Source organism: Corvus brachyrhynchos, unplaced genomic scaffold (assembly GCF_000691975.1).
Source record: "Corvus brachyrhynchos isolate BGI_N302 unplaced genomic scaffold, ASM69197v1 scaffold42, whole genome shotgun sequence".
NCBI lineage: Eukaryota > Metazoa > Chordata > Aves > Passeriformes > Corvidae > Corvus > Corvus brachyrhynchos.
This window is the reverse complement of record NW_008237242.1, coordinates 248,100-273,648: the sequence shown is the minus strand read 5'-3', so window position 1 is coordinate 273,648 and position 25,549 is coordinate 248,100. Positions and strand designations below refer to the sequence as shown.

General features: G+C 39.8%; 1 protein-coding gene across 5 annotated transcripts in view; it reads right to left on the bottom strand.

Annotated features, from left to right (window-relative positions):
- RAI14 (retinoic acid induced 14) overlaps positions 1 to 25,549 on the bottom strand; it is a 76,189-nt gene that overhangs the window by 37,051 nt on the left and 13,589 nt on the right. For all 5 annotated transcript variants that reach the window (XM_017730200.1, XM_008630597.2, XM_017730203.1 and 2 more), the window contains exon 2: positions 1,923 to 2,053. In XM_017730200.1, coding sequence (XP_017585689.1) covers positions 1,923 to 2,053 — 131 coding nt within the window. The remainder of the gene's footprint in view (positions 1 to 1,922; positions 2,054 to 25,549) is intronic.

Below are 25,549 nucleotides of genomic sequence, written 5' to 3'. Positions count from 1 at the left end.
AATGAAGCACTGGCATCCCACTGCAAACATAGGAGAAACAAGTCTATACAGAAATGATGGCTGCACTCCATTTTGTACACACCAAAAAATACTCTGGAGTGATAAAAACACAAAAAAGACACAGCCCATTATTAATAAGCCATGCTAGAGAACATTTCTGAGCCACCTTTGGTAGCTATGTCTCTCCAAGTTAGTGTCATTGCTTCTACACCTGCCAGTCTGTATCTCTCAAAACGTAGACAGAAATAACCTGAGCAGGTCTGCTAAATTTCCCAAAGCACTGGGAACAGAATGAGAGTTGGCATGCTGTATTTCTGCATTACCGCAATGCTGCCTTTCTTTCTTCTCTCTCAAGCCGTCTTTTAAACCATGAAAAAAAAAAAAGTTAAAAAGAAAAAAAGTTAAAAGTAAATGACAGTTAAATGAGCACACAGAACAAGGAGAAGCAGAGATCTTTATAGCACTAACTCACATTTGTTCCAAGCAATTGAAAGTATTTGCAACTGCATTATTAGTAAGAGCATCATTCATATAAATATATGCTTACTGACTTCTCAGTAGCTGCAAATAAAGGATGAAAATGGGAATTTTTTTATTGTATCCACATGAAGTTGAAAAATCATTGCACCAATACCCAGCTACATTCTTAGAGTTAAGAGATACTATAAATTCAGTCTTGGGAGGTTCCCTAGAAAAATTAATAGTATCAATTTATAGGTGAAACTTGCAAAGTAGGTGTTACACTGGATACACTGTACAGAGTGCAGCTTAAGAAGAGTTTAAGAATCCAGGTCTGAAGTTATGTTGATTGTAAAAACATGAAATGCTAAATATAGCCATAATTACAAAGATTCAATGGCCAAAAGAAAAACATATGTATGCAACTTTTAAAAATTAAAAACCGATTAAAGCATGGAGGAGAAAGCCCACTTGACATAATTGATGACTTGGCCTTCTGCAGTAAGAAATTGCAGGTCATTATGAGTGAATCCATCACTCAGTTTCCTCAGACGCAGAGCAGAAATAGAGCAGATGTAGGAAATTGAACCAGACCAAGAAAGAAGCAGAGCATGACTCAATAAATGTAACCCAGAGGTAATTTATCAGAACTTATAGTTTGGTATAAACTGCCTTGTGCTGCCCTTCCCATGACTAAACTGCCTTGTGCTGCCCTTCCAAGTCTTCCTTTGACCACATCTATTCAGAATTTTATGAAGGTTTTGGTTGTCACAGGATGCCTATTTCTCATTTATCCACTTAATCATCTTCTGTGAAATAAGGAAGAAAGTTTAAGGATACCAATCTTTTGGCTGTAGTTTTCTTAGTGGAATATTTTATCTTCCACAATTCAGAATGTTTGCAGGAGAACAAGAGGAAGGACAGAAGATGAAAATGCTACATACGAAATACATTGAAAGTGCAAAAGGAATCTCGTTTACACAAAACTTTCACTACCACACTTCAATCAAAACAAGGAACACTAAGCAAATTCTTAGCATCTGAAGGGTTTTTAAACTCTGTCACTATAGTTTCAGTTCAGACAAACCCATTAGGATGAAAATCTATCTTAATTTCTGTCTTATTAAAATAATGTCCATGGGAAGAGATAGCCCCAAAGGTGGAGAATTTTTGGAGTGTGCAATCTTCAGTGTGCCATGAAATTCGAAAATACCCTGTCCTAAAATGGTGGCAATCTACCCAGTAATTTGTTAACGTTCAAGTTAACTCAGTGGGTTTATGCTTTTGAAATGGCATTTTAAATGTAGAATTACAAATCAAGACTTCCAGAATGTGTTGTGCTTCAGAAGAAAAAGAAACCTTCATTTCCAGGGTAGTACCTGGTTTTTAATTCACAGGAGTGGCATGTGCATCTAGGGCTGGGGTTTTCCAGAAGTTAAATCACAAGTTTTGGTTGGACTTACGCAGTTTTGCCCTCACTATCCTGTTTGGTGGCACTGGCTCCCTTTTTACCCAGCAGTGAAGCCACTTTCTCAGGGTCTCCATTCTCCACTGCCTGCAGCAGCCGATCGTCATTCTTATTCCACTCGTTGGTCTGAGTAAAAAGAAAAGAAAGGAGAAATATAATCAGTACCACCTCTGTGTACAGGCTCTCCAGAATGATCCTGTACACATTTATCACCACTGAAAGCTTAAACAAAAGCCCAACCCAAAGAAATGGAACAGAGAAAGCCACATAAAAGTAATCTGCAAGCTGTGCAGCAGAGGTTCCCAAGGATTTAACGGCTTAAGCCAGGGCCTAAGCGATGCCTGAAGATGAACTGTAACTTGGAAACTCTGTAGATGAGTAGTGCAGGAAAAAAATACCATATTTTCTTACTGTATTTTCAAAAATTCTCCTTTATTTTTCTAGTCCTGGTTTCTATTTCAGAGCTGTACCGGGCCCCATCGGACCTTCACAACATACATCACAGGGATAAGCAGTGAGGTGCCTCATCTTATCCAGACCACACCCTAACAACCCAAGCCAGCCAAAACTTTTCATTTTAAAGGCTTTTCCCTACTCACATTTTATAGAGGGGTAATGGGTTAAGAGACTGCCCTTTGCAGACTGTAACTAGCTTTACTGGGGTTTTTATCCCTTGCGTTGGTCTTTAAAACAAACAAACAAACAAACAAACAAACCAACCCACCACTCACATAGTGCTACTGAAAGAAAAGAAAAACACCCTACTTTCAGATCTTTCCAAACTTAATCCACCAAATCTTTTTGATCCCTCTCAGCAGCTGAATCAGGAATAGGACATGACTTCCCAACTCGATGACTCTCCCTCCTCCTCTGAATGCTCAGGACAATGGTCTATTTCCTCTAAAAGACCTCCAAGTTGAGTCTATCAAGATCCTAAGAAAACAGAGGACAGCTAACCTTCTGTATGCCACGTGATCACAGAAAAATGAGCTCTGGAAAAGGAGTCAAAAGTTGCCCACATGCATTCTAATCTGGACCAACAACAGCATTCAGCCTCCAGGAAAAACAATCTGGTGCAGTTAAAAGCTGCATTTGAACCAGTGTTAGCATCCTGCTACACTCAGGAGAGGTACCTTCAACATTCTGTGGCTTTCTCTTTGACACCAGTCAGCTCATCTCCAGCATGACTGCCTGTTCATGAGCACCTGATTTGTACACAACTCCTGGAATTACTAAATTCATATTAATACATACCTTGAGAAATACTCATGAAAATGTTATAAAAAACAGTATGTTTTTATTAACAACATGTTAATAAAAAACAATAAAAAACCACTCTCCCCCTGCTTCCTCCTTTGTCCTGATGCTCTATACAAACTTTTTTCCTCCAGATACATAAGAGCTTTCACATTTCTCTGTCTGGGCTTGTGAGGAAAAGTATATGATATGCACACTGATATGAACTAACTCCACAGGCTGTTCACACCCTGAGAAACCAGAACAGGGGGAAAGTGTTCCAGGTTAAAAAAAAGCATTTAAAAAAAATTTAAAAAAATTAGGGAAAGCACAGTATGGGCAGGAGAGTAGACAAGAGCTGAAAGAACACCACCTGGAACCAAGAGTATGAATGGCTGCTGTGTCAAAGGAAGTGGCATGCAGACAGAGCAGTTGCAGTCTGTTATGGCAGTGGAATGACTGGTGGGTCAGTGCACATCCTGCAGGTTTTAGTCTTTATCCTTATAGCGCTGAAAGAAACTCCTGTAGACTCTAGAGCACTAATTACATCAGCAAAAAAAAAATTGTTTCTCTAAGCAATATTTCGACTCCATGACAATGAGTGGCCAGCCAAGCAGCAGGTTCCACCCAAAATGAGACTCACTGCCTATTCTGCTTTTGGGGAATTTCATGCTTTAAAGGCAGCCTATTATTAAAAGCAGATGTTTTAAAAAAAAAAAAAAATCTTACTTGTAAATAAAAACCTTTAAAGTTAACACTCTTTATTTGACAGTATATTACGTCTCCTGTTTTGCAGTTTGACCTGTTTCTGAGCTTTTTTATTATTCAGTCATATAAGATATTTAAATATGGGCTATTTGATGAATCAGCCTTTATCTACACACAGCACACACACACGTCCAACCCAATACTAACCTATGCTTTGAAGAAAAAAACCACAACACCTAACTTAAGATTTTTTTTCCTGACCTGAAATCACCAGTTTACTTCTGAAACATGAAACAGAATAAACTACAGGAAAATGTTAAGATTAAGGTCTGCTGTAAATCCTTAGCAGAACAGCTTTCAGAATAACATTCAGCTCTGTAGTACAAAAATGGCCACATCTTCAAGAAGCGGTTTCATGAACATTCCTACAATAGTCAGCTATTAAATTGAAACATTATTGACATATAATCCAATACTCAATGTTCTGGTACAAGCAAGTAAGCACACTAATACTGACTCCCAAATTTAAGAAATATCTGAGATAAAGTGTCAATTTCCCCTTTGAAAAGCTGCTGTGGTAACTATATCCATCTATAGTTACACTATCATTAAAATCCCAGACCAAAGAAGAACTGATATAGTTGGGTCCCAAATTACCCCTCAGTTTTTACAAAGTATGGAATCTGCACTGAGGAGATAGACAGATACTGAAGGGAGGACCCTGGCGTATTCCGAAAGTGATTCTGATGGTGCAGAGTGATGTTCATGCTAACAGTAAAACATTTTGTGACATATGGAATCATTCTTTTGCAAGAACAGATGCTCTAACTCATCTTTACTGTAGTTTTCAACCATATCCTTTCTGGTATCCTAAAATGAACACTCACACGCAAACACAATTAAGGAAAGACTTAATGATGCCTCAATTATCTGTACAGCTAAAAAGATTCCATCATACTTCAGAAATAAATAGAACTGAACTTGGACAAGCCATTAAGTGACCCTGAAAACATACTCGATAATATCAGAGGTATCTCAGTGTCAGGGAAAGGCTATCAGTGTACATTTCTTTATTTTTTCACACAGAGCTGGAAAATTAATTTCTTTTCCTGCTTAGAGGAAAGTGGTAGAGGCTGGTGGCTGGGCTATATATGTATTTGGCAGTCATTTTAGATTCCTGTTTTCAGTACTATATCTAACTAGTGTCTCTTCTTTCAAGCATTGTGACTCAGAGATGTTAAAGGAATGAGTAATTCTGGAGATTGTCACATATCCAAATCCATTTATATTAGCTCTTGCAATTGCATGTTTAACATCTGTAACACTACTGTACCTGAAACTTTGTTTTACTCCTGGAAAACAAACGGATACGTGCAGTTTCTCTTCATCATTGCACAGCAGAGTTATGCTTATTTATAAACTAAAATATCTGTGTTCTACCTAAGATGTTTAAAAGCCATCACACTCTATTGCTCACATAAAGTTATTCATCTTTTCATTAAAGCAATAAAGATTCCATCCTAAGGCATCAATAATGGGTCGTTGTAGATGAAATATCAATTTTATGCAAGTTACATAAATCTATTTACAGACCTAATTTTATTTTTGAAATGAAATTATGCATAAATCTGTTCACACAGAAGAAACAAGTATGCAGGCATCAAATGTTGTTCAAGTATTCCTCTGATAGGATCAAACTGGTTTTTTTCTTCCCCATTGCACTCAAAAGACCAGCATTGTACAATGCATTCCAAAAACGAAAGGTACAGCTAATAAAATAAATGGCACACAATAGACTCTCAAAAGCAGCCATTTCAATACAGAATTGTGGCCTTACTGTCCATGTTCTTCAGGGGAAGAAAAATCTAGAAGGACAGAGAACACATACGACATCCAGAAGGACTCTGTGCCCAGGATTTGGCAAGAAAGTAGGAGGCATTTAAGTCAGGGTGCTTAAAATGCCTCATGCAATCAAATATTGCACAGGCACTGCTGCCCATAGCAGACCAGAAAACACAGACTTCTGAACAGAGGCAGAGGCTGTTGCATTACACACATTTTTGGAAGCTCTTGTAATATCAGCCTGGTTTTGACCCCACAAGTCACATATCATCAAGCATACACCAAGTTCTTGGGAGGTTGGGATGATGCAAAACATGGGTGTACTGCCTGTTACTGTTCAGGGTAAAAGCCACCTTGAACTGACACCCATCATGCAGCACCAGCATTTGTCTATCCTGGAAAACCTGCACATGGGAGATGCTCTCTCCTGCCAGGAGTACAGGATGGCCAGCGTAACTGGGGACCTGAACTGCATAAACCAACTGCATCAAGCTTCCTCCACTGCAGTCCCCAAACCATCCCATTCCACCTTTCCAAGCTGTCCAGACACTTCTGCAAGGCCCCTTCTTCAGCTCTATGCCACATCCTGTTTCCTCTATCACAAGATTCCTCACTTTCCTTGCTTTCAGATCTCATCCAAATAGCACGACACCATCCACCACACATCCCTTGGGAAGTTTCAGCTCTATTATACCACTCGTTCAGGTAACAAAAAAGGGTGTTTTCTTTTATGTCAGAGAGGTCTCCACGTGCAACATTCTGAGCCAACCCATGTAGAGCACTTCAAACTCAAGGTTAGCACAAAATAGTAGTACAGTCTTCAGGGAAATTTTTACTGTAGCACAAGAGCAACAAAACCAACAGCTAAGCAGGTACTTTTCATCACCAATAAAGCTGGGGGCTCTTCTGCTTTGTTTTGTTTGGAGATTTTTTTTGCTTGCTTTGCATTAAGACTGCTGCAAATACACAAATTAGTCAACTGAGTATGTAGCATTCAAGCAAAAAACCCAAACCTGAGCATCTCAGCATAGAGATAAATACATATGTGTAATTAATTTGGAAGAATCTAATCCTGGAAAAGACTGCACATGTGAGTTCTCTTCACCTCCACCCCCACCCTACACACACCCCCCACTCCTGTAGGCCACATGCCAAACAGATATCAACAGCCTTCCTTCAAACAATTAACATTTTGCAATAACAATGGTTTGTGAACACATGCAAAACTGATGAAACACACACTTCATCTTCACAGACCACAGCCAGTGCTCCACTCAGTACTACGTCAGGTTTGGGCAAGGGGGAAGAGTTGGTTTGTTGTTTGTTTTGGTCTTTTTAAACGTGTATAGTGCTCAATATAGGTAGCAATAATGAGTATTACATATGCAGAGACAAAGAAAATCTGATCAAAGCTCAAGAAGTGCAAGTTTTTGGATAAAGCAGGTGTTTTTCAGCCATGCCCAAAAATAGTAAATATTTTCCTATTAATGTGCAGGGAACCAGATAGTCTGTCATCCCTCATAGATCCTAAGGTGCAATACTGACAGCTGAATGGATGGCATGCTAAAATCCAAACATCAGGTGGCATTGAACATCCCTCTCAAGCACGCTTTTTATTGTTGATTTTCAATTTTGAGATGGAAAAATGTGCTGTAGGGCCTCACTCTCTGGTAGCAACTCTCTGAAGCAACTCTCTGGTAACAGTTCAGTGTTTTTCATACTGAAACACTCAGGAACCTGAGAAAGGAGCTGGCAGGAAAGAGGTAGCCACAGTTAGGATGGAAAGCCACTCCTACACAGGGCACTGCATGGTTGGTGTTAATGAAGTGAGGCTGAGAACTTGATTGACTTGATCTACACCACCAGTTTTTGATTAGTGATTAAAAAAGGCCCATGCAGAGTGCTCACAGCATCTTCAGTGATCACCATCAAGATGACCTCTCAAAGCCACGGCTCCATGACAAACTTCGGCAGCAGTCACTGACAGCAATTGCACAGACAGCTGTTGAGTCTCCTGTAAGCTCCCTCTGTGCACAATTTATTTCCAATTTTATCATTGCAAAATACTAATAAAGTACTTATCATACTCGTGGGGCTGAAACCATCCAACAAAAATCCTTCATATTTGGGATCACACACAGCATGTTGACAAGTTGACAGAATTTGAGTCCAAAGAGAAACCTTCCTATCAAAGCTTATTTTCCTACATCGTTAAAGCTTGCACTACCTATTTTATACATTGTTTTCTCTGTCACAAAGTGAACAATTTCCTTTCCAGAAGAGAAGCTGAGGAATCAAAACACGTTCAAAAAAGGTACCTATTCTTTCTTTCATCACCACCATATCAGGATATTAAGCCTCAATTGTCTGAGATTACCAGCACATATCATGCAAGAAATAATGTATAACAAGAGGTGATAGTTCTACTTAGCACTTGTACAACATTTTCCATGAGCAAATACCTGAGCAAACATTAACTGGCAACAACTTTGTTTCTTTATCTTTGGCATGCAGCCTACAGGAGATGATTTAAGTGACCTTGCATTGTTGCAAACCTACTGGAGACAGAGTTATGTTATCTCCGCTGAAATCAGAACTGCAGGGAAGCTGAGTAGCAAATTGAAATTCCTGATAATTTCAAACTCAGCAACTCAGTGTCTGAAAAGGAAAGGAATACTTAAAGACTGGCGTCACAAACAATCGCATGGCAGAGACACTGAACACCACTGCATCACAAGGTCATGCACAAAAGTCCACATGTGCTGGACTTCCCAAGAGAGTTTTAAAAACAAGAACAATCTTATTGTACTGAATGCATTCACTAAACAAAACATCCCTTGAAGTTAAAACAACAGATGACAGGTTTTCTCAAAAGAATGGCTTATCTGAAAACACTTATAACCTAGGAGTCAGTAGTATGTAGGTAAGGAGCCTACACCTTTCCCGGCCTTAACAACTGCAATTTACAGATTGTATTTATCAGCAGCAAGCTTGGGTAGTGGGAGTGGAAATCTTACTTGCAGAAGGGCAGGATGTTGTTGACCTTATCAGCAGCAGCTTATTCCAATCTGCAGCAGCATCTCCCAGGACACTCAGAGCTCAGCAGATGCCAGGAGCTGTTGCCTCCCGGGCTCCTTTCAGTTGCTGCAGCTCCAGCTCCTTGCTGTGACTTCCAAAGCCTGCCCTCAGTGCAGATACAGCACAGTGGCACTTCGAGCCAACCTCTGCTGCACTGCTCTCGACCGAGGCAGTGCCCTGAAAGGCCATGCCAAAAGATGCTGTGCTCATTAACTTCACCACAAGTAAGGTCTAGACCTCTAATTTTGTTGTCAAAAAAGCAAGCTGTGACAATGGCTTTCAAAGTAATTCATAGTGATATTATCTAAATGTCACTAATTGCTGCAACAGTGTCTTTTCCAGCTTCACTTGACCATCCATGTTGCCTATTTTATACGACTGATGGTTAATAACATTAATTATACTTACATAAGAAGACAAAACATTTGCAGCTCACAAGATTACACATGCCATTCTTTAAAGGTGGAAACAGCAGCAATGCAAGTAACATCTGCACATCTCACAACCAGAAGCATCAATCCATTGCCCTCCTCCTGCTTCTTGAGCTATGGTGCCTAGTTGGGGTAACTGGCCATGTGAATCGCATGAGGTCTGTTTGGTACTGCAGATTGTATTTGTGTCAGACCATGAATTCCATTTGAATTGGAGATAAAAAGAACGACAGGGAAGGCAGGAAGCAGTTGGAGTGAATGAACAAGGAATGGTAACAAAAGACTAACGGCAGATTGTCAGTAAACCTTGATAATTACCCATTCACTGGGTAGCTTCTGTAGATAAAGAAGTGATTATTATCCAAGAAAACCATTTTTTCATGCTGAACCCCAGAATAATGCAACTGAACAGCAAGTCACTCAGCAGGGCACTTCTATCAGCCAGTGAGGCTGCCCGGAAACTTTCCCGGCAGAAGGGGGCCACAGGCTGTGAAATGAAAGCGTCTTTCACCAGCAGAGAAGGGGAAAGATGACCTGACTAAAATGGTCATCTGAGACTGCAAGTCTGGGGACTGGGGTGTGGGGGGAGGGAAGTTGTAGAAAAAAGTTAGTGTGGTCTTTGCTTAAATGATGACTGGAATTTGCAGCAGGTTTGTGAGCTGTGCTCCAAGAACACTCAAGAGGGAAATGAAAGTGGAAATAAGTTTGCTGTATTGCTGAGAAATCTGTATTTCTTGTGTGTGAGTTTCTTGGGTGTTTTTTGTCTGTTTTGGTGGGGATTTGGTTGGGTTTTTTGAGGGGTTTAATTTGTTTGCTTTTTGTTTGCTTTGCTGTTTGTTTGCTTTTTTCTAAAAAAACCCTGTGGTTAGTTTCACAGTTTCAGTCAGGCTTTGAATGCAGAGTAGCCACAAGGTCAGGAAGGGAACATCCATAGTTAAAGCACAGAAAAGCAGCCTCTTCATAACCCAACTGCAAGATTTCATTTCTGTAAGAGTAGGAAAGCGAAGAGCCTGAGAGCAAAAGTCAGCAAGGGAGGCCAAGAGAACGTGACACAGTTCACCCAGACCAAGGAACACAGCTGGCCCATATCTAGCGAGTTTAGAGGCACATGGTGGAGTTTCGTGTGGATTGAGAGGCGCACAGCTCACACATGCTGCTTGTGTGAAATTCATACTAAAGGCCACGATGGTTTTTTTCATTCAGATACTAATTTTCAGCATTTTTTGAAGAGATAAATCAATCTTTGCATTTTACGAACAGTGGCATTTCCTGCTAGCATTACATCTAGGTGTATCAGGCCTTCTCTTTTAAGCAATTACTGATATTTTCAAGTAACCCACTTCATTCCATTGGGTAAAAAGGAAAAGTGATGAGCAAAAAGCTCACAACATGCAAGGCATTAGAAGAAAACAAGAAAAAGTACATCTAAATCATTAGTAACATACAGCCAGAGAACACTGGCAATAAGTCCAGCTACTGTCCATTGTTTATCATCTCACACATCATCAATACAGCAACTGAAGATTTATCTTTATTTGCAGATAGCAAAGGATGTAGCAGTAACCACACCACATGCAAACAATCACTCTCAGTAAGACAGAAGAAAGTAAAGCCAAGAATTAATTGTGTATATTTGTATAAATGAAACAATGTTTATCTTAATACAGGAAAAAACACAAGGGACTTTCTAAAAATAAAGAAGTTAAATCTATCCTGTTTGAAGTGACCATCTCCCATTGTTCTGTCTTTTCTCAAAGTTCTAAAGTTCTGCGCTACAGAGAACTCAGACAACTGTTCTCATATTGAAATGACTCAATAACTGTACTAAAACTAAAATATATCTAACAAATTACTGATTACTGCTGGACACATGGGAGCTCTTCCCTTCAAAAAAATGACTTAAAAATGACTACACTTCTCAAATGGTTATCCAAGGATCCTCAGGTTTTCCTTACCCTTAAATATAAAAACATTTATAAACAAGAAACTGATAATCAGCACGAGACATATGAAAAAGACTGCTTCTAACAAAGTTTTAAGACTGAAGAACTACTTAATCAACAGATTTTAGTTACTTATCAAGGTCAAATAGCAACTCACATAAAGCCTTTCAAGTTTTGGGATTTCCGCTGTCCAGAACTGATGTAAGATGTACTGCTGTAAGCTGTGTTCATAAGGTACAAGCCACCATGGCACTTTGTTCTTGTGTTACAAATGCCTACATGAAATTCCAGCTCACAATGAAAGCTGTTTCCTTTTTTTCCCCTCTACTAGCAAGACACAGTAGATTACTTGACTAAACTTCACCATCTTAATTCTCCACAAGTGCCAGAAAATATCTTAGATGGTTGTTTCTAAAAACACTTCACAATTTTTTTTTATACCTATTAGAATGCTATTGTAGGAAGCAATACAATTTACAAATTCATAACAAAATATGTATTAACATTTCAAAACTATTCAGAGTAGAAAAAGAGTCTATGTATAGTTGAATTTGTTATTCTTGTAAAGGACATAACCACTGTTACAGGATTACAGACTTCTATTCTGAAACCCACGACAAAGCCAAACAAAACACATTGCAAGCATAGAGGCAAATCCCTATTCCAAGAAATTATTTTGTTAGGAGTCTTCAAGGACTCAACTCAATCTCCAAAAGTACTTCATGACTACAGAAGAAGGCAAAAAAGTTTCACTATCTGTCTGATCTTCCTGAGGCCACTAACAGATGTTAGTTCTGTGGATTGACCTCTAGATCTAATATTTGTCAGTTTCCAAAATCAAATATTAAAGAAGGAAGGTAAGCTTAGCTGCTTTTGCTTCCATGACTGCAATGGAGGATAAATCCAAGAGTCACGGGGAAAAGCAAGCAATTGTTTTGCATGAAAATAAAATCCACTTCAGCTGCCAGTGAAGAACATGTGGGATTTCACACCACCACATCTTCCCACGTTGTTTATCCTCCACATCACATGCACTGAGAATCAGAAAAGTCTTTTATGCGTCAGACTCTCTGTATGCAGAACATCAACTGCCCACACATGGCAGGCCTGAAGCAAAAGGAGAGAAGGAACAAGCAGGCACTCACCCTGGTTCCTTCCCTTAAGACTCATCCGAAGAAGGAGTTCCATTTCTCTGCAGGCATGAATAATGACATGCACTTCATCTGATCAGAGCCACAGCTTGCACACCTTTCTCCAGGCAGCCCTTGGGAACTCAGTTTTGGTTGCCCCAAGCCACTGCTGGGGGCTTAACTTTTACCCTATTTGACCAGTGACTGAGCTATCTGCTGCCAGGCACAACCACCACAGCTCACTATTAATGGACCAGTCTGCACATCAATAACCTGTCTGTTCTCATCTGAATATTCTTATCAATAATGTGTGATTTACTAGAACACTCAGTCCTCTCATTGCAGTGCTTTAGCTAATTTGGATACCCTGCACCTCACCAAATGCACTAGGATTGCTCACACAAGATGACAAGAGATACAAACGAGTATCTGCTTTTTTGTTTTAATTAAAGATTCACTTGGCTCCTACTAAGTAGTTCTCGACTGGACTATATTTCATGTCACAATCGTCAAGATACTCTTTCATTATCAAGATAAGTGCTGCCACTGGTTTGCCTGTCCTTCCCCTCTAAGGAATACCGTTGCTGCTGTATCGAGACACCCTGCTGCAGGTTGTCTAGCTTATATTCTGATTTCTTCACAAGATGCACACACGTTTTCTGTAACAGAGCTCAGCAGCTCAACAACCCAGAGATTTTCAACTTCCCCAGCACAAAGCTACTGCAAATTAAAAATCTGTAATAAAAAGATGCACAAAGCACAAAATCCTGAAGGGCAGTCCAGTGCCCAGAGTCTCTCCAGAGAAAGAGCACACAACCTCAGGAAAAGTGAGTGGGCTGGCTGTGCTACCAGCCCCTTTCCCATCATCAAAAACATCCCTCTTACACCTATAACCATTGCATCACAGTTCTTGGAGGGGCTGACATGAGAGAGAAATCCCTAGTAATATCATGAATCTTAAAAAACATTTTCCCCATGATGCTTACAAGCAAGAGTGACCTGACCAATACCCCCAGTCATGCTCCCCATTAGGATCATTTTAAACTCATTTCAAAGACTGAGACTGCACACCAGGGCTATGTTGGGTTCTGTGGAGTGCATCTAACATAACAACTTTGAGTAACTGCTGAATTCAGACATGGTCCCACGAGCAAATGGCCAATCAGTGGTGAGATAATTCTCATCTTTTTTCAAAACATGCTTTTCAATAATTCATGTGAAAGGTTGGAGGAGCAGAAGAAGGGCGAGGATTTGTAACAGGTTTTAAGTCTTCATGGAAGAAGAGATAACCCCTAAGAGCTTTATAGGTCGTGACAAAAATGCAAAGAATGTGCATTTGTTGGTTTTTTGGTTTCTTTCAGGAAACCACATCACATATCTTAGGGGTTCCCTCGCATCCCATGAGATAGAAAAACCAGAATAACATACAAGTATCCTATTTTTTCACCCTGTAACAGCATCCTTAACAGATTCCGTTAATAACTACAAAAGATTATATAAATAAGCTGAAATTGAGATTGTTTTCATTGCCAGAGAGAGCAGAAGGTTTCCAAATTTTATGGGTTAAAAAAAGCCAATAAATTTAACAATCTTTTGAAGATGCTAGTATAATCCTTCCAAAACTGAAGAGAACAGATGACTCAACCATATGGCTACGTTCCACCAAAATTCTGTCTTGTAATCATAAAATATGATGTAATGCAGTTTGGTCCCAGGAGAAGGAAAGGCGTTAGACATATGTGACACGCACAAGCGTTCCCTGGATCCATCTGGCTAGCTGTTTTAAAAAGGTATTACACAAATAAGCAGGGTTTTCTAGAAGACTCCAAGATAAATATTCTTAAGCCTTCTCTTGGAAAAGAAATGGATATTGCTCTTAAAAGCTACATTAAAGCATCAGCCACTATCATTACAAACTAAACAGGTAAAATGAACAAGTTGTTACACCTTTCTGCAGCAATGCAGCTTTAAAAAAGTTTGCCTTTATAAACTTTGAAAGCAACCTGTGGTTTATTACTACTTCACACTTAATAGCATGAAGCTTCCTGGAAAAGAGTTTAAAGGACTATTTGGAAACCAAAAGAAGCTTACCTTTTAAAATATCTGGGAAAGAGAAAAGAATACACAAATTCAGAATGCACATCACTAAGTGGCAAAGGATGTAATTTTCTGCATTACGTAAACACTGAATGGAAAAATGCTGCTGAGAAGAAAATCAGAGTAATCAACTGTAAGAGGTAAAGTACTCTTCAATTCATTAATTAGTAACACATGCGTAACAGAAGCCATCAATATCTCAGTTTCACATAATCCCTTGGAATTAATGGCAACCATTAAGCACGTTGTTATCACTCTGGTCCTCATTGTAGTCAGGGTGCCATTTAAGAAGGTATGCAGAGATTCCTTAATTAAGCATGTAATGTCTAAGAGTTATATTTAAAAAAACCTCCACTTTTTATTGTAGGTGGTTTAAATCCACCCACAACTCAAGGCAGGCTCCCAGAAAAATAAATTGATTCTAGCATGAAAACTGAAGAAAAATCACAAGCAGGAACAGTTGTATTTCTCATGGTGACAAAACCAGCAAGGAAAAATTACTGGGAACTGACTGAGGTGTTAACTACTCCAAGTCTTTCTAAAAAACACGATGTTAAAATTGCCCCCAAGTTATAATACTTTGCTCTGCAAAACAGACTGGAGCCTGTCAGCCTGAGCACACACCGAGTATCCTTTTTCTGTAACAGTGTGTACACTTAACCACACCAACAAAGTAGTTTAGAAAGAAACTAGGTATCAGCAGAAACCAAGAAGCCAACAGACCACACTAGAGAACCAGGAAAAGTACCCTGGTTTCCTGACTCCCGGTCCAATTCATATGAAATCAAAGTGCTGGGAATCATCAGGTAAGGCATAAAGAAAGAAACAGAACAACTATGGACTGTATTCACCAACGTGCAGTATTGGTCTCTTCCTCTAAAATTGTGTTAGAGCTGGAAAAGTTTCAGAAGGGCAAAGATGACACAACGCTTGTATGGAGATCAACTAGGCTAGGGTACCTCAGCCTAGTTAAACTAAGGGGGACACAAAGATGACAAAAACCAGTGATATGGGGGATGGACAGGGATCAACTATTACAGCACAGAAGAGAGACCATCACGTGAAGGTGGGACCAGGTCACAGTAAAACAACAGATAGACAATACCAGACTTATGGAAGTCCTTTCCAAGGATCTTGCAGACAATAGGTTTATGTGGGTTCAGGGAGCGACTGATCAAACATTAGGCAGAAAGCTTTGCTACAGGTTTGGAAGAGTTTCCACGTGCAGGAAACTGTTTGAGCTGAAAATACTAAACAAGTAGGAAAGTATTAAGGAGAAGTGTCATACACACTTGCTCAGTGCTGGCTCTACCCTAGATATGCCCCAAAAGGCACTGCTGGAAACAAAAGACTAGGGACCCTCAAACTGACTATTCTGTTTGTAACAGAACAGAAATTTGCTCAGCTCCATTGTTTTTTTGTGCCACAGCCTCTATTCCCTCTCCTGCTCTGCAGAACAGAAACCAACAACATATTGGTGTCTGTACAGCCTGATAGGCACGAGGACCAAGTCAGGCTAAAAATACTGTCCTCAACCAGCGGCTAACTACACATGACAACACTGCTTTTCTTCATTAGTGAAAGATGGAAAGTAGAAAGAAAAAAATTCGGAATTGCTACCACTCGTGTGCTTCACTTCACCAACAAGCACAGTCCTAAGCAAGGAGCCCCTGTGCTGAAGCAACCTCTACACAATAGGTCTGTACAGATCTCTTTGCTCTTTCTCAAGTATCTGAAGACAACAAAGAAAAGCAAAGCAGCAATCTTGAATTCAACATATCAGCTCTGTATCACCAGACCAATATTTTTTAAAAGACAGCAGAGCAAAAATGGTTCAAAGCTACCAGATTTGGCGATGCTGCCTTAACCACTGAGGCAGAAAGCTGATTGTATGGTCTTTTCAGGCCCCAGCCACCAATTTCTATAATCTTCTGGCAAGAGATTTTAACTTGAGTCAAGGGATGAAGTCTAAACTGAGGACAGGCTACAGCCACAATTTAATTCACGGTTTGAATAAAAACCTCAGCATGGATTAAAAAGGTCATTCTGACATGGCCTGAGGACACCTCTTTGCTATGAAAGGACACAACTTCAGTGGACTACCATAATTTATATTAAAGATATATTATGCTATGCACATCCCATTATTGAATTATTTGTTGAACCTGCTATTTTGAAAGCTAAATATCTTATTCATGTACCTAAATATGGATTTGAAAAGGAAGCTTTCAAGAACCCTCGTGCAAGTAAAAGAATATGTTTTAAAACTTTTGAATTATCAATTACCACATTTCAGTTTTGTTTCATCCTTCTAAAAATCTTCACTGCTCTAAGGAAAAAAAGAAAAATCAAGGACTATTTGGAAAGCTCTGCATAGTATTTCACAATAGCCCTTCAATTACTTCTGAGAAATCAAATTCTAAAGATTTTGGCCTGGTATGTTATTTGAATGGGAAGAGGCTGACAAAGCTAAGAAAGTGAAATCAACCTCCTGTTACTCTTCCAGAAGAGGTTACAGTGAAGACACTGCTATTAGCAAAATCTGGGAGTAATATTACTGTAGTGACTATGGAAATTACAGTAAAGTGTGAACAGACAATTCCTTCATAATCTCACCAGAGAACATTGCTACTGCTTGAGAAAAAAAGGCTCAAAATGCTCTTCAGCATCTCTAAAGAACTCCACAAGGCTGAACGATTATGCACTGGAAAGTGTTTCCTTAGGAATGAGGAAAGTTTTGGCACGCACCCTGCAACGTCACTATAAATTAAACCTCTGTGCTGCAGCTGTCCAAGGCTTTGTACTCGGTCCCTGACACAACACGTTGCCTCAGGCTGCTAGCTGAATGCCTGCCCAGCCACTGAACTGGTTTTATTGTGCTCCCCCTTGTAAAACCGGGCTGCTACGCTCACTACAGCCTGGCCATCCCCAGTACCACTTTCTTTTAGGCAAATGCTCGTGATTGAACAAGACGTGATTGCTCAGTGGTTACCTGCGGCCTCCATGGCATATTAAAAAGAACTTTTCTGCAATATAAGCTTTCACGCTGTAAATTAAAAGAAAGAATAAACATCAGGTATAAATGAGGGAAGGAGAATTCCACCATTTCGAATTTAGTTTTGTTTTGGTAGATTGTTTTGGTTTGTTTTGGTGTGGAGTTTTTTGAGTTATTTTGAGGGCCTTGTTTTGTTTTGTTTTTTAATGAAGGCAGCAAACATCCTGGCAAATGAGAAACATTCTGAGAATATTACATTATTTGGAAGTAGAAGTTTTAGATTAATATTGAGCTTCATGGGTAGCTAGCCACTTCCTTAGCTTTGTTTTATTTTAGAATGTGTCATTCTTTTATTTCTATGCCTATGCAAAAAGTTTTCCAAACATTTAATGTCAGACAGGAAAACTGAAGTGGAAAGTGGATGACAGCCAGTCTAACTGAGCTTTATCAACACAGTCCATACATCCTGACACACTATACATGCTCTAAGTTACCTCAAGCACTACAGCCAGTCATGCCACTGCTATTTGAAGAGACGTCACAATTTTGCAAACAGAAACGATAAAATTTCAGTGTAAAGTCCAAAATGACATACTATGTTGTTTATGATCCTGATACACTGTTTGCATGGGATCGGAACATGCAATAAAAAAGCCAATAAAAATAATCCTTGCATGTAAGCAGAACTAGAAGTCAGGTGCTGTAGTGCAACACTTTTATTACTTTTAAGCCATCAAAAATGATTAAGAAGTATATTATTAGCCTGCAAAACTCCAGGCTTCATTATGTACTTCTCTGTCTGTACATGCACCTCCCACCAAACCAAGTCGATTCTGCTTTTCAGCTGGCTGAAAGAGCAATCACTGTGGAGACAAGCAGAGAAAAGATTTATTCTCAACCCAAGAAGTTAACCACATTTCAAGACACGGTCTCTTCTGACCTTGGCAGCTTGGGAGTGAATTCTGAACACTTTAAGAGAGGTGGCAGAGCCTGTCTCACATGGATGATTTCTACAGAAAACACTGGAACAAAAACAGAGAGCTAATTACTTGCGCTCAATAAAAACCGACGTTTCTTGCTACTGCACCCAGGCAGCCACTACCAGCACTTATTTTAGATACAGCTACTGAGTTATGTCAGGAAAAGCCTGGTTACCTTGGAGACCACTCCCAGACAGCTCTGGCAGAACTCACAAGATGTATTTTACCAAAATTTTTCTCTCTTTTGCATACAGTCAGTCAATTTCTATGTGCTTGAGCAAAACACAAGGACAGCAAAGAACAGAACCACCAAATTAGTTCATACTTCAACTACTCTCCCAGCATAGCTAGAATTTCAACATGAAATAAAGGAGAAAATAATTGTGTCCAGATCCTACTATATAGGTGAGTATTATTGCCATGGTGTGACAGAAGGCTTCTGTACACACAGGGGGTTTTCTTTGTTTGTTTGCTTTTGTTAGGGATTGTACAGACAACAAGTAAGTATCATACCAAAATTATTCATTTAAGTAGACTTTCTCCCCACCAAATGTAGAAAATGTACCAATGATTTCATTGGTTTAATACAATCTCTGGAATGGAGAACCGGTGTTTTGGGACACATGATGGAACAAATACTCATGTTGACTTTTAAAACAACAGAAGAGCAGACTCATCTTGAAATTGCCCCTTCTAAACTGAACCTAAAATCATTTGTATCTGGGAAATAAACTGTGGAGTTCCACAATAAACACAGTCACAGGGGAACTGGAAGGATCTATAAAGCAGGAGTTCAACACATCTACGATGATGCACAGTATTCAAGAATACTTTTGTTCTGTTTTCTGAAGACAGCACAAAAGAGCATTTCTTGCACCAACAGCTGAAAAAAAAGGCAAAGAATCCATTCAGATAGTACAATTGTATCTGATTTGCACGGTTAAGCATTCCAGTTTCCTTAACTGTTTAGGTGGGAGGATGCAGAGTGTTATCCCGGGGACCTTTTCCACAGTCAGCCAGACTGAGCTGTATGCTCTGTACTTACCCGTCTTCCACACTGCTAGGTCAGCTGGGCTTCAACAAAGTAAAAAGATTAACTATTTGCAAACTATTCACTTCACAATCAATCTATGAACACAGACACAGGAACGTTTATAACCACTCAATTAAAAAGAAAAAAGCACACATTTACACATATATATTTTAAAACTGCCACAGGGAATTTGAACCCAATTTTCACCCATTATTAAGGCACACGTACATCTCAGGGATAATCAATAAGCCAGAGTAACAGGGTCAACAAAAGCTACAGGCTGGCCACAAGGAAAATATCATATGTTTAGAATTCATTGCATTGATTTAACAATTTCCTCCTATTTTAGCATTTCTTCTGAACAGACACATGTATCCATATTTAGGTTTCTACCTTTTCTTACTGCACCTGTGCAGCTCACCTACTCACAAATCAAAGCATATGTGATGCTTGCACTTTTTTTCTTTTTTTAAGAAACACAATGTTTATCACCAAATTGTCAGAAGTGAATTCCTTCATAAATCAGGCTTTAGGAAAACAGACAGCTCCACTGCCTCACTTTAATTCTGTCCACAGTGTTGTCAGACAGGGTTTCTACATCCTTTCAGCTGAGATATGTTCCCTATTATGTTAGCACTTGTAACACCCTCCTGCTCCACAAGACTGCCTAAGGAGGAACGAGTGATCTGTGCCATCTCCTCTGCCCTACTGACACACAGCATTCATGCAGTGGATTTGCTTTTGCAAAAAACTGACTTGAAGTTTCCCTTCTCTCAGGAAGTCAAGCAGACATTTACAGAACTCTACAAAAGTCAATCCACCACCACAGTTTAAGCTCCTTAGCTACTTACCCCCAACTTCTCTCTCAAACCCTCAACCCTTATGTTTTACCAGAAGTAAAATTGATACCTCACTTACCACTGCAGCTACCTCTCATGATGCTCAGTCCCTGAGCTACAAAAATCTTCAACCACACCACACCAGCAAGAACTTCTCTCCCACTAGGCAAACCGCTCATCTTCTGCTTGGAGCACAGCCAGGCGAGCAGTGAGCAGCAGATACATCAGGAGCCTAAATTAACCAGCTCAATAGCGTGCACACAACTTGCAGACAACATGCTTTACAAGGTGTGAAGAATGTCAAATGTTTTCAAAGGAAAACACTGGTTGCAGAAGGTTGCCCTTCCTATAGGCCAAAATGCCAAGGCTAAGCAAGACAGTCAGTTATCTTTACATATTATGCATAATTACAGATCTATTTTTAGACTTGAAAGGTGCATTTTCTCTCCACCATCTAAATATTGTGAAGTTGTACACAAAAATAAGATGGCTTTTTACCCATGACTTACATTCCAAACCTCAAACAGGCATCAAGTTCTTCTCAAGATAAAAATCCTTTTAAAATTCTTTCTGGTTTTAATTTCTTTTGGTGAGAATGCTCTGAAGAACAGAGGGTTGGGAATGGAACATATTTCTGTTCATATTTTCTGAGTTAGCCTTCCCCCCTCACCCTGAACTTTCACCTCCTTGCAGACGTTCATGCCTGTTGAAAATTAAAATGTCTGCATTGCAGGATGGGCCATTATAATTCAACACATGCTGTTTTGGAGGAGAAAAAGCATGTTTTTGAAATAGCTCTGTTACAGGTCAGGAATGTAAAGCAGAGTTCATATTTCAGATGACAATGGGAACTGGAGCTATTTCTTGCAAACCCAACCCAGCTTACAAGCAATGAAGGAAAAAGAGATATGTGCAATAAGGTCTCTGCCATGTTCTGCATCAGGCATTTAAGTGTACTAATGAAGAGGCCACTGACTGCTTGTGTTTTACAAAGGGCAGAACTGAAAAGTCCCATTTTTACCACTGAATGCAAGTTTTCAAGACTTGCTTTTCCAACATACTTTCCTGCTGCAGTCTTTGCTCTGCCATAGATGACTCGATGGGCAATTGCTGGCCCTGTATCCTTCCAGAGAGCATCCCAGGCTCACAAAACAACTGCACCATTGAAACACCACAAGCAGAAACAGTACGGCTCAAATGAGATGGTATCACAACTATGTATTATTTTCCTCAAAGCTATGCAGTCTGTGGTTTGATGCATTTTGCTACAAGTCCCAACAACTCCCCACAGAAGAGGGCAAAATCTCACTGTCTCAATAACCTGATCCCACAACTCTTTTAGTTCATCTACTCCAAACAATCCTTTTTTGCACTTAGATTCATGTGTGTGCTTAAGAGAGAAAGATTACGGAAGTCATTACATCTGTGCTCTTTGAAATACCTGCTTCCAAAATTTCTTTTCTACAAGATGTTTGTTTGTGTTACTTAACTGGATGTTCTAGGCGACAAGCAAATACCAGTGTAGATGCTCCCTACAGTGGATCATCTTGCCTGCTGGTCTCAGAAGACAGAGGGGAAGCTAAGCAAAGTCAAATAAGACCATGAAGAGTTCTTTCTCAAAGAAAGAGCATCTCCCAAGCTATACCACAGAACCTGTATCGCAGAATTAGTCCACCCCTCACTTGTGTTTTGTCTGAGATGCAAGAATCTGTCAGACAGATTTGCTATCACAGTAATACGTCTTGACTGTTCACTGGGTTACAGCACCTTGTCCAGGTAACAGGCTCATGGGAAGAAATGAGAAAAACAGGAAGAATGCTGTATGTATCTCCTGTACAGAAGATGCAGGTTTTGCATGAAAATTATCTAATGACTGCCAGATTTTAGGCAAAGTCTCCTGAGACAAGGCATCTCAATAGCTTCCTCCCCTAAAACCTCTGCCACCCTGACAGGTTTGAGGAGGCAGCAACATGGACAGACAGGCACCAGGCAGACAGCATTCCTCTACATTCATCATCAGACATGCTAGAGTCAATAACCTCTAAAGAGTGAAGCTGGAAAATTTATACCATACAAAAAAGCAAAATTATGATAATGACAAAATATCTTATTCTCTTTCATTTCTTGTCTGAATCAACAGTGTAAAAGTAGCAAGAAACAGGATGCAAGTTGTACTGTTAAAGTTCTCAAAACAATGTCAGACAGTGACAGAATATGACTGTTCTTTGACAAGAGGTTACACCTATCAGCGTAACACACATGATCCTACCAACGTAACATACATGATATCACGTAGGAAAAAAATTGTAATGTTGCAAAAGGCAGAGGTCTACTTATTTTATTAGAAACAGTGCAGGCAGATGTGTGTCAGAGTTCAATCCTAACGTTTCCATCAGGGTTGAAAGTGCCATTGCACAAAGCACTAGAGAAAAAAATCTACCCTTAATTATTCTCAAATTGCAAGTATAGCCAGATGCTTGATGAAATCAAGACAGTCTTCAAAACAACCATGTTAAGTAGCTTTATTAAACAAGTTCAATGCAACACTACTTTCATAATTCCAACTATTTTATGGAGTTGAATCAGATCTCCTAACAAGTTTATTTAGCACAGGAAGAAATCACATCCCTATTCTTAAATATAAATTGTCAGCTTCAAAAACAAGGCCCAGCTGGTGGCTTTCTGTTAGCACTACTTTGTGACCAAGAGAAACCTTCAGCCCTTGATAAAGCTGGTTTTAGCAAACTCAGCAATACAGGTTTGAGGGTCCTGTTCCTGTTCCAGAATTGCTTCTCTAGAAATAAAATTTAATTCAGTGCCATTTCCTTTCCCCCAACCTGCCCAGGGGTTTATGCAATCATTCTATACCAGTATACCTACTCCAAGATTACTGAAAGCTAGAAAGCAGTCTCCAAGATAAATAAGCTCATGCAAGTTTCATGAAAAACTGATTATATTGACAAGAATAATACTGTGTTTCCACCAAAGGCTGCAGCATGAGCTCAGCTGTTGTGTTTGATCTGTCAAATGCCACACAGCTACCTGCTTTAGCAATTTGGAACAGCCCCAGCAGACACTGTGTGATGCCAGGCAAGCACTTGGGGGACACTGGAGAGAGTGATGGCAGAGAGTTGCCTCTGCACAGATGCCAGAGAAAGAGCAGAAGCAGCAGACAGTGAAGGCTAGAGTGGGAAAACCACAGGTACTCTGATAAAGTGGAGGAGTACAAAACAGCCATGCAGGGAGGCCACACTTCACTAGCTCTGCTTCTCACAAAGGACCTTGTGCAATCTAAGGAATCTAAGACTGATTCTGCCCAATCACAAGAAACACTGCAAACGCTCTTAAGATGTTTCCTAAATGGGTCACTTTACTTTCTTACAACTTCTGCAGGGTATGTGGTCACATTTGCAACATAAATTTTTGCTCAGAAAGGAGGTTTAAATTGTGGGATCAAGAAGGAAGGTAAGAAAGATTACAAATAGAACTTTTTAACACCAATGGCAGCAGCTCCGGCCCTCACCTTACTTACAAAAAAAGTTAATTGATTAACTCCCTTAAAAGCACTTTCTGTATTGAGTCATTGAGGAGGGAGAACTGCATGAACACTACGCTGATTTCCACTACTAGAAATAAGATTCTCTCTCTGTCATTCTCATCAGCTGAAATAACATTCTCCCCAGAAACTGCTGTGCATGGCAGCCCGGACAAGCTTACATACTAAAAGACTGAGACAGTTAAGTATTAAGTAAGAGAACACAAATTAACTTTAACTGCTGATTTTCCCCAGCACTGCTTTCTTGTAACAAAGACTAAGAGCATTGTAATTAACTTTCCTCATGAAATGCTATGTTCTAAAGTTGGGCCTAATTAGATGCAATATAATTCTTGCCAGAAACAGATAATGTGTGTCTTTCATCGACTTGGGTGATTGGAATTTATTAATGTTCGGAATGTCTGCATAGCACAAATTACGCTGTACCCTCGGCTCCACAAACAAGCACGGTGTCTCTTTTAAGGTAGGATCATCTGCATTTGGTACTTTTATAAGCAGGAAATGTGGCTTTCATTTCAGAACAAAACCTCATAAAAGAAGAACCCCTCAAACTGGAAAGACAAGAAGGGAAGATAAAAATAACAGCATTAAGCATAGCAAGATCCTGGCCCAGTACAAGCTCTCTGTGGTACAGACAGACACACAATAAGCTTCTGGGAACAGCAAAGGGATATGGAAAGAGGGAAGAAGGCAGGGCTTAGCAGCGATGCTTTTCATTATAGCAGTAACAACAACTAAGATGTACTGGTAAGCACAGTGCCTCAAGGGCAGTGTGAAAAAGCCACATGAAGAAACGCCAAAAAGATCCTCAAAGCTGTAGGAGGACAATAGAGGCCCAGGCCGATAGTAACTCACTCCCAGGCTGGTGTCTTCTGAAGTTAGTTTAGCTTGAAATACTTTTGAACTCCACCCACTATCAGCTGAAAACAAGAAACAGAACATGGATAATGATGATGATTCATGTCAGTGCAAGCTCCTATTTTTCTATTTCAAATAAAACTCAGACTCCATGTCAATAGACATATTCTCTTTTCCTCCAGTTTTTTTGTTTGTTTTGCTTCCAACCAAGAACTTTTCTCCAGGGCTCAGCAGTGGTAGGCAATCTCAAATGTCTTAACCCTTTTCCCACAAAGGGAGACTGAGGTGACCTCCCCACTCCTGCAGGAAGCAAGTAGCGTTAAAGATCCAGCAGAGGTCTTGCTGATTTGGCCAGAGTACTCCTGAAGGAAAAAGAAATATGGTAGGCTGTTTCCTCTGCTGGTGCCTTCCCCTACCAAAAGAGTCCAGGAACAGACAGAAAACTGCCCAGAAATGCAGGCTGAGGGAGGGGGTGTGACACCAGAAGTTCTATGATTTTGAGTCTTCCCTTACAACCCCAAGCTACAACAAATCACACATTTGATAAGGATTAATTGCATGGAAAAACCCAATTAAGTCTAGAATTACAAGTGTCAGAAAGACTAGAGAAGACCCTCTAATTTCATTATAAGGTCCTGTCCCCATGTTTAGTAAGTTACAGTGTTCAACAACCACGGTTTTGATCTCATGTAGCAGGCACTCAGTCCAGATTGTAGATTCTTAGCATACTCCATGCCTTCTACACAACCATTCAATGTTAATTATTGTTATGGGTGATGGATTTCATAACCACAGCTCCTAGTCCTCTTTAATAATTACTGTTGTGCAAATATTTCTGACTTCTGTAAACACTGTCACAAGAGATCACCTAAGCCTGGTGGTCAGCAAAGCTGCTG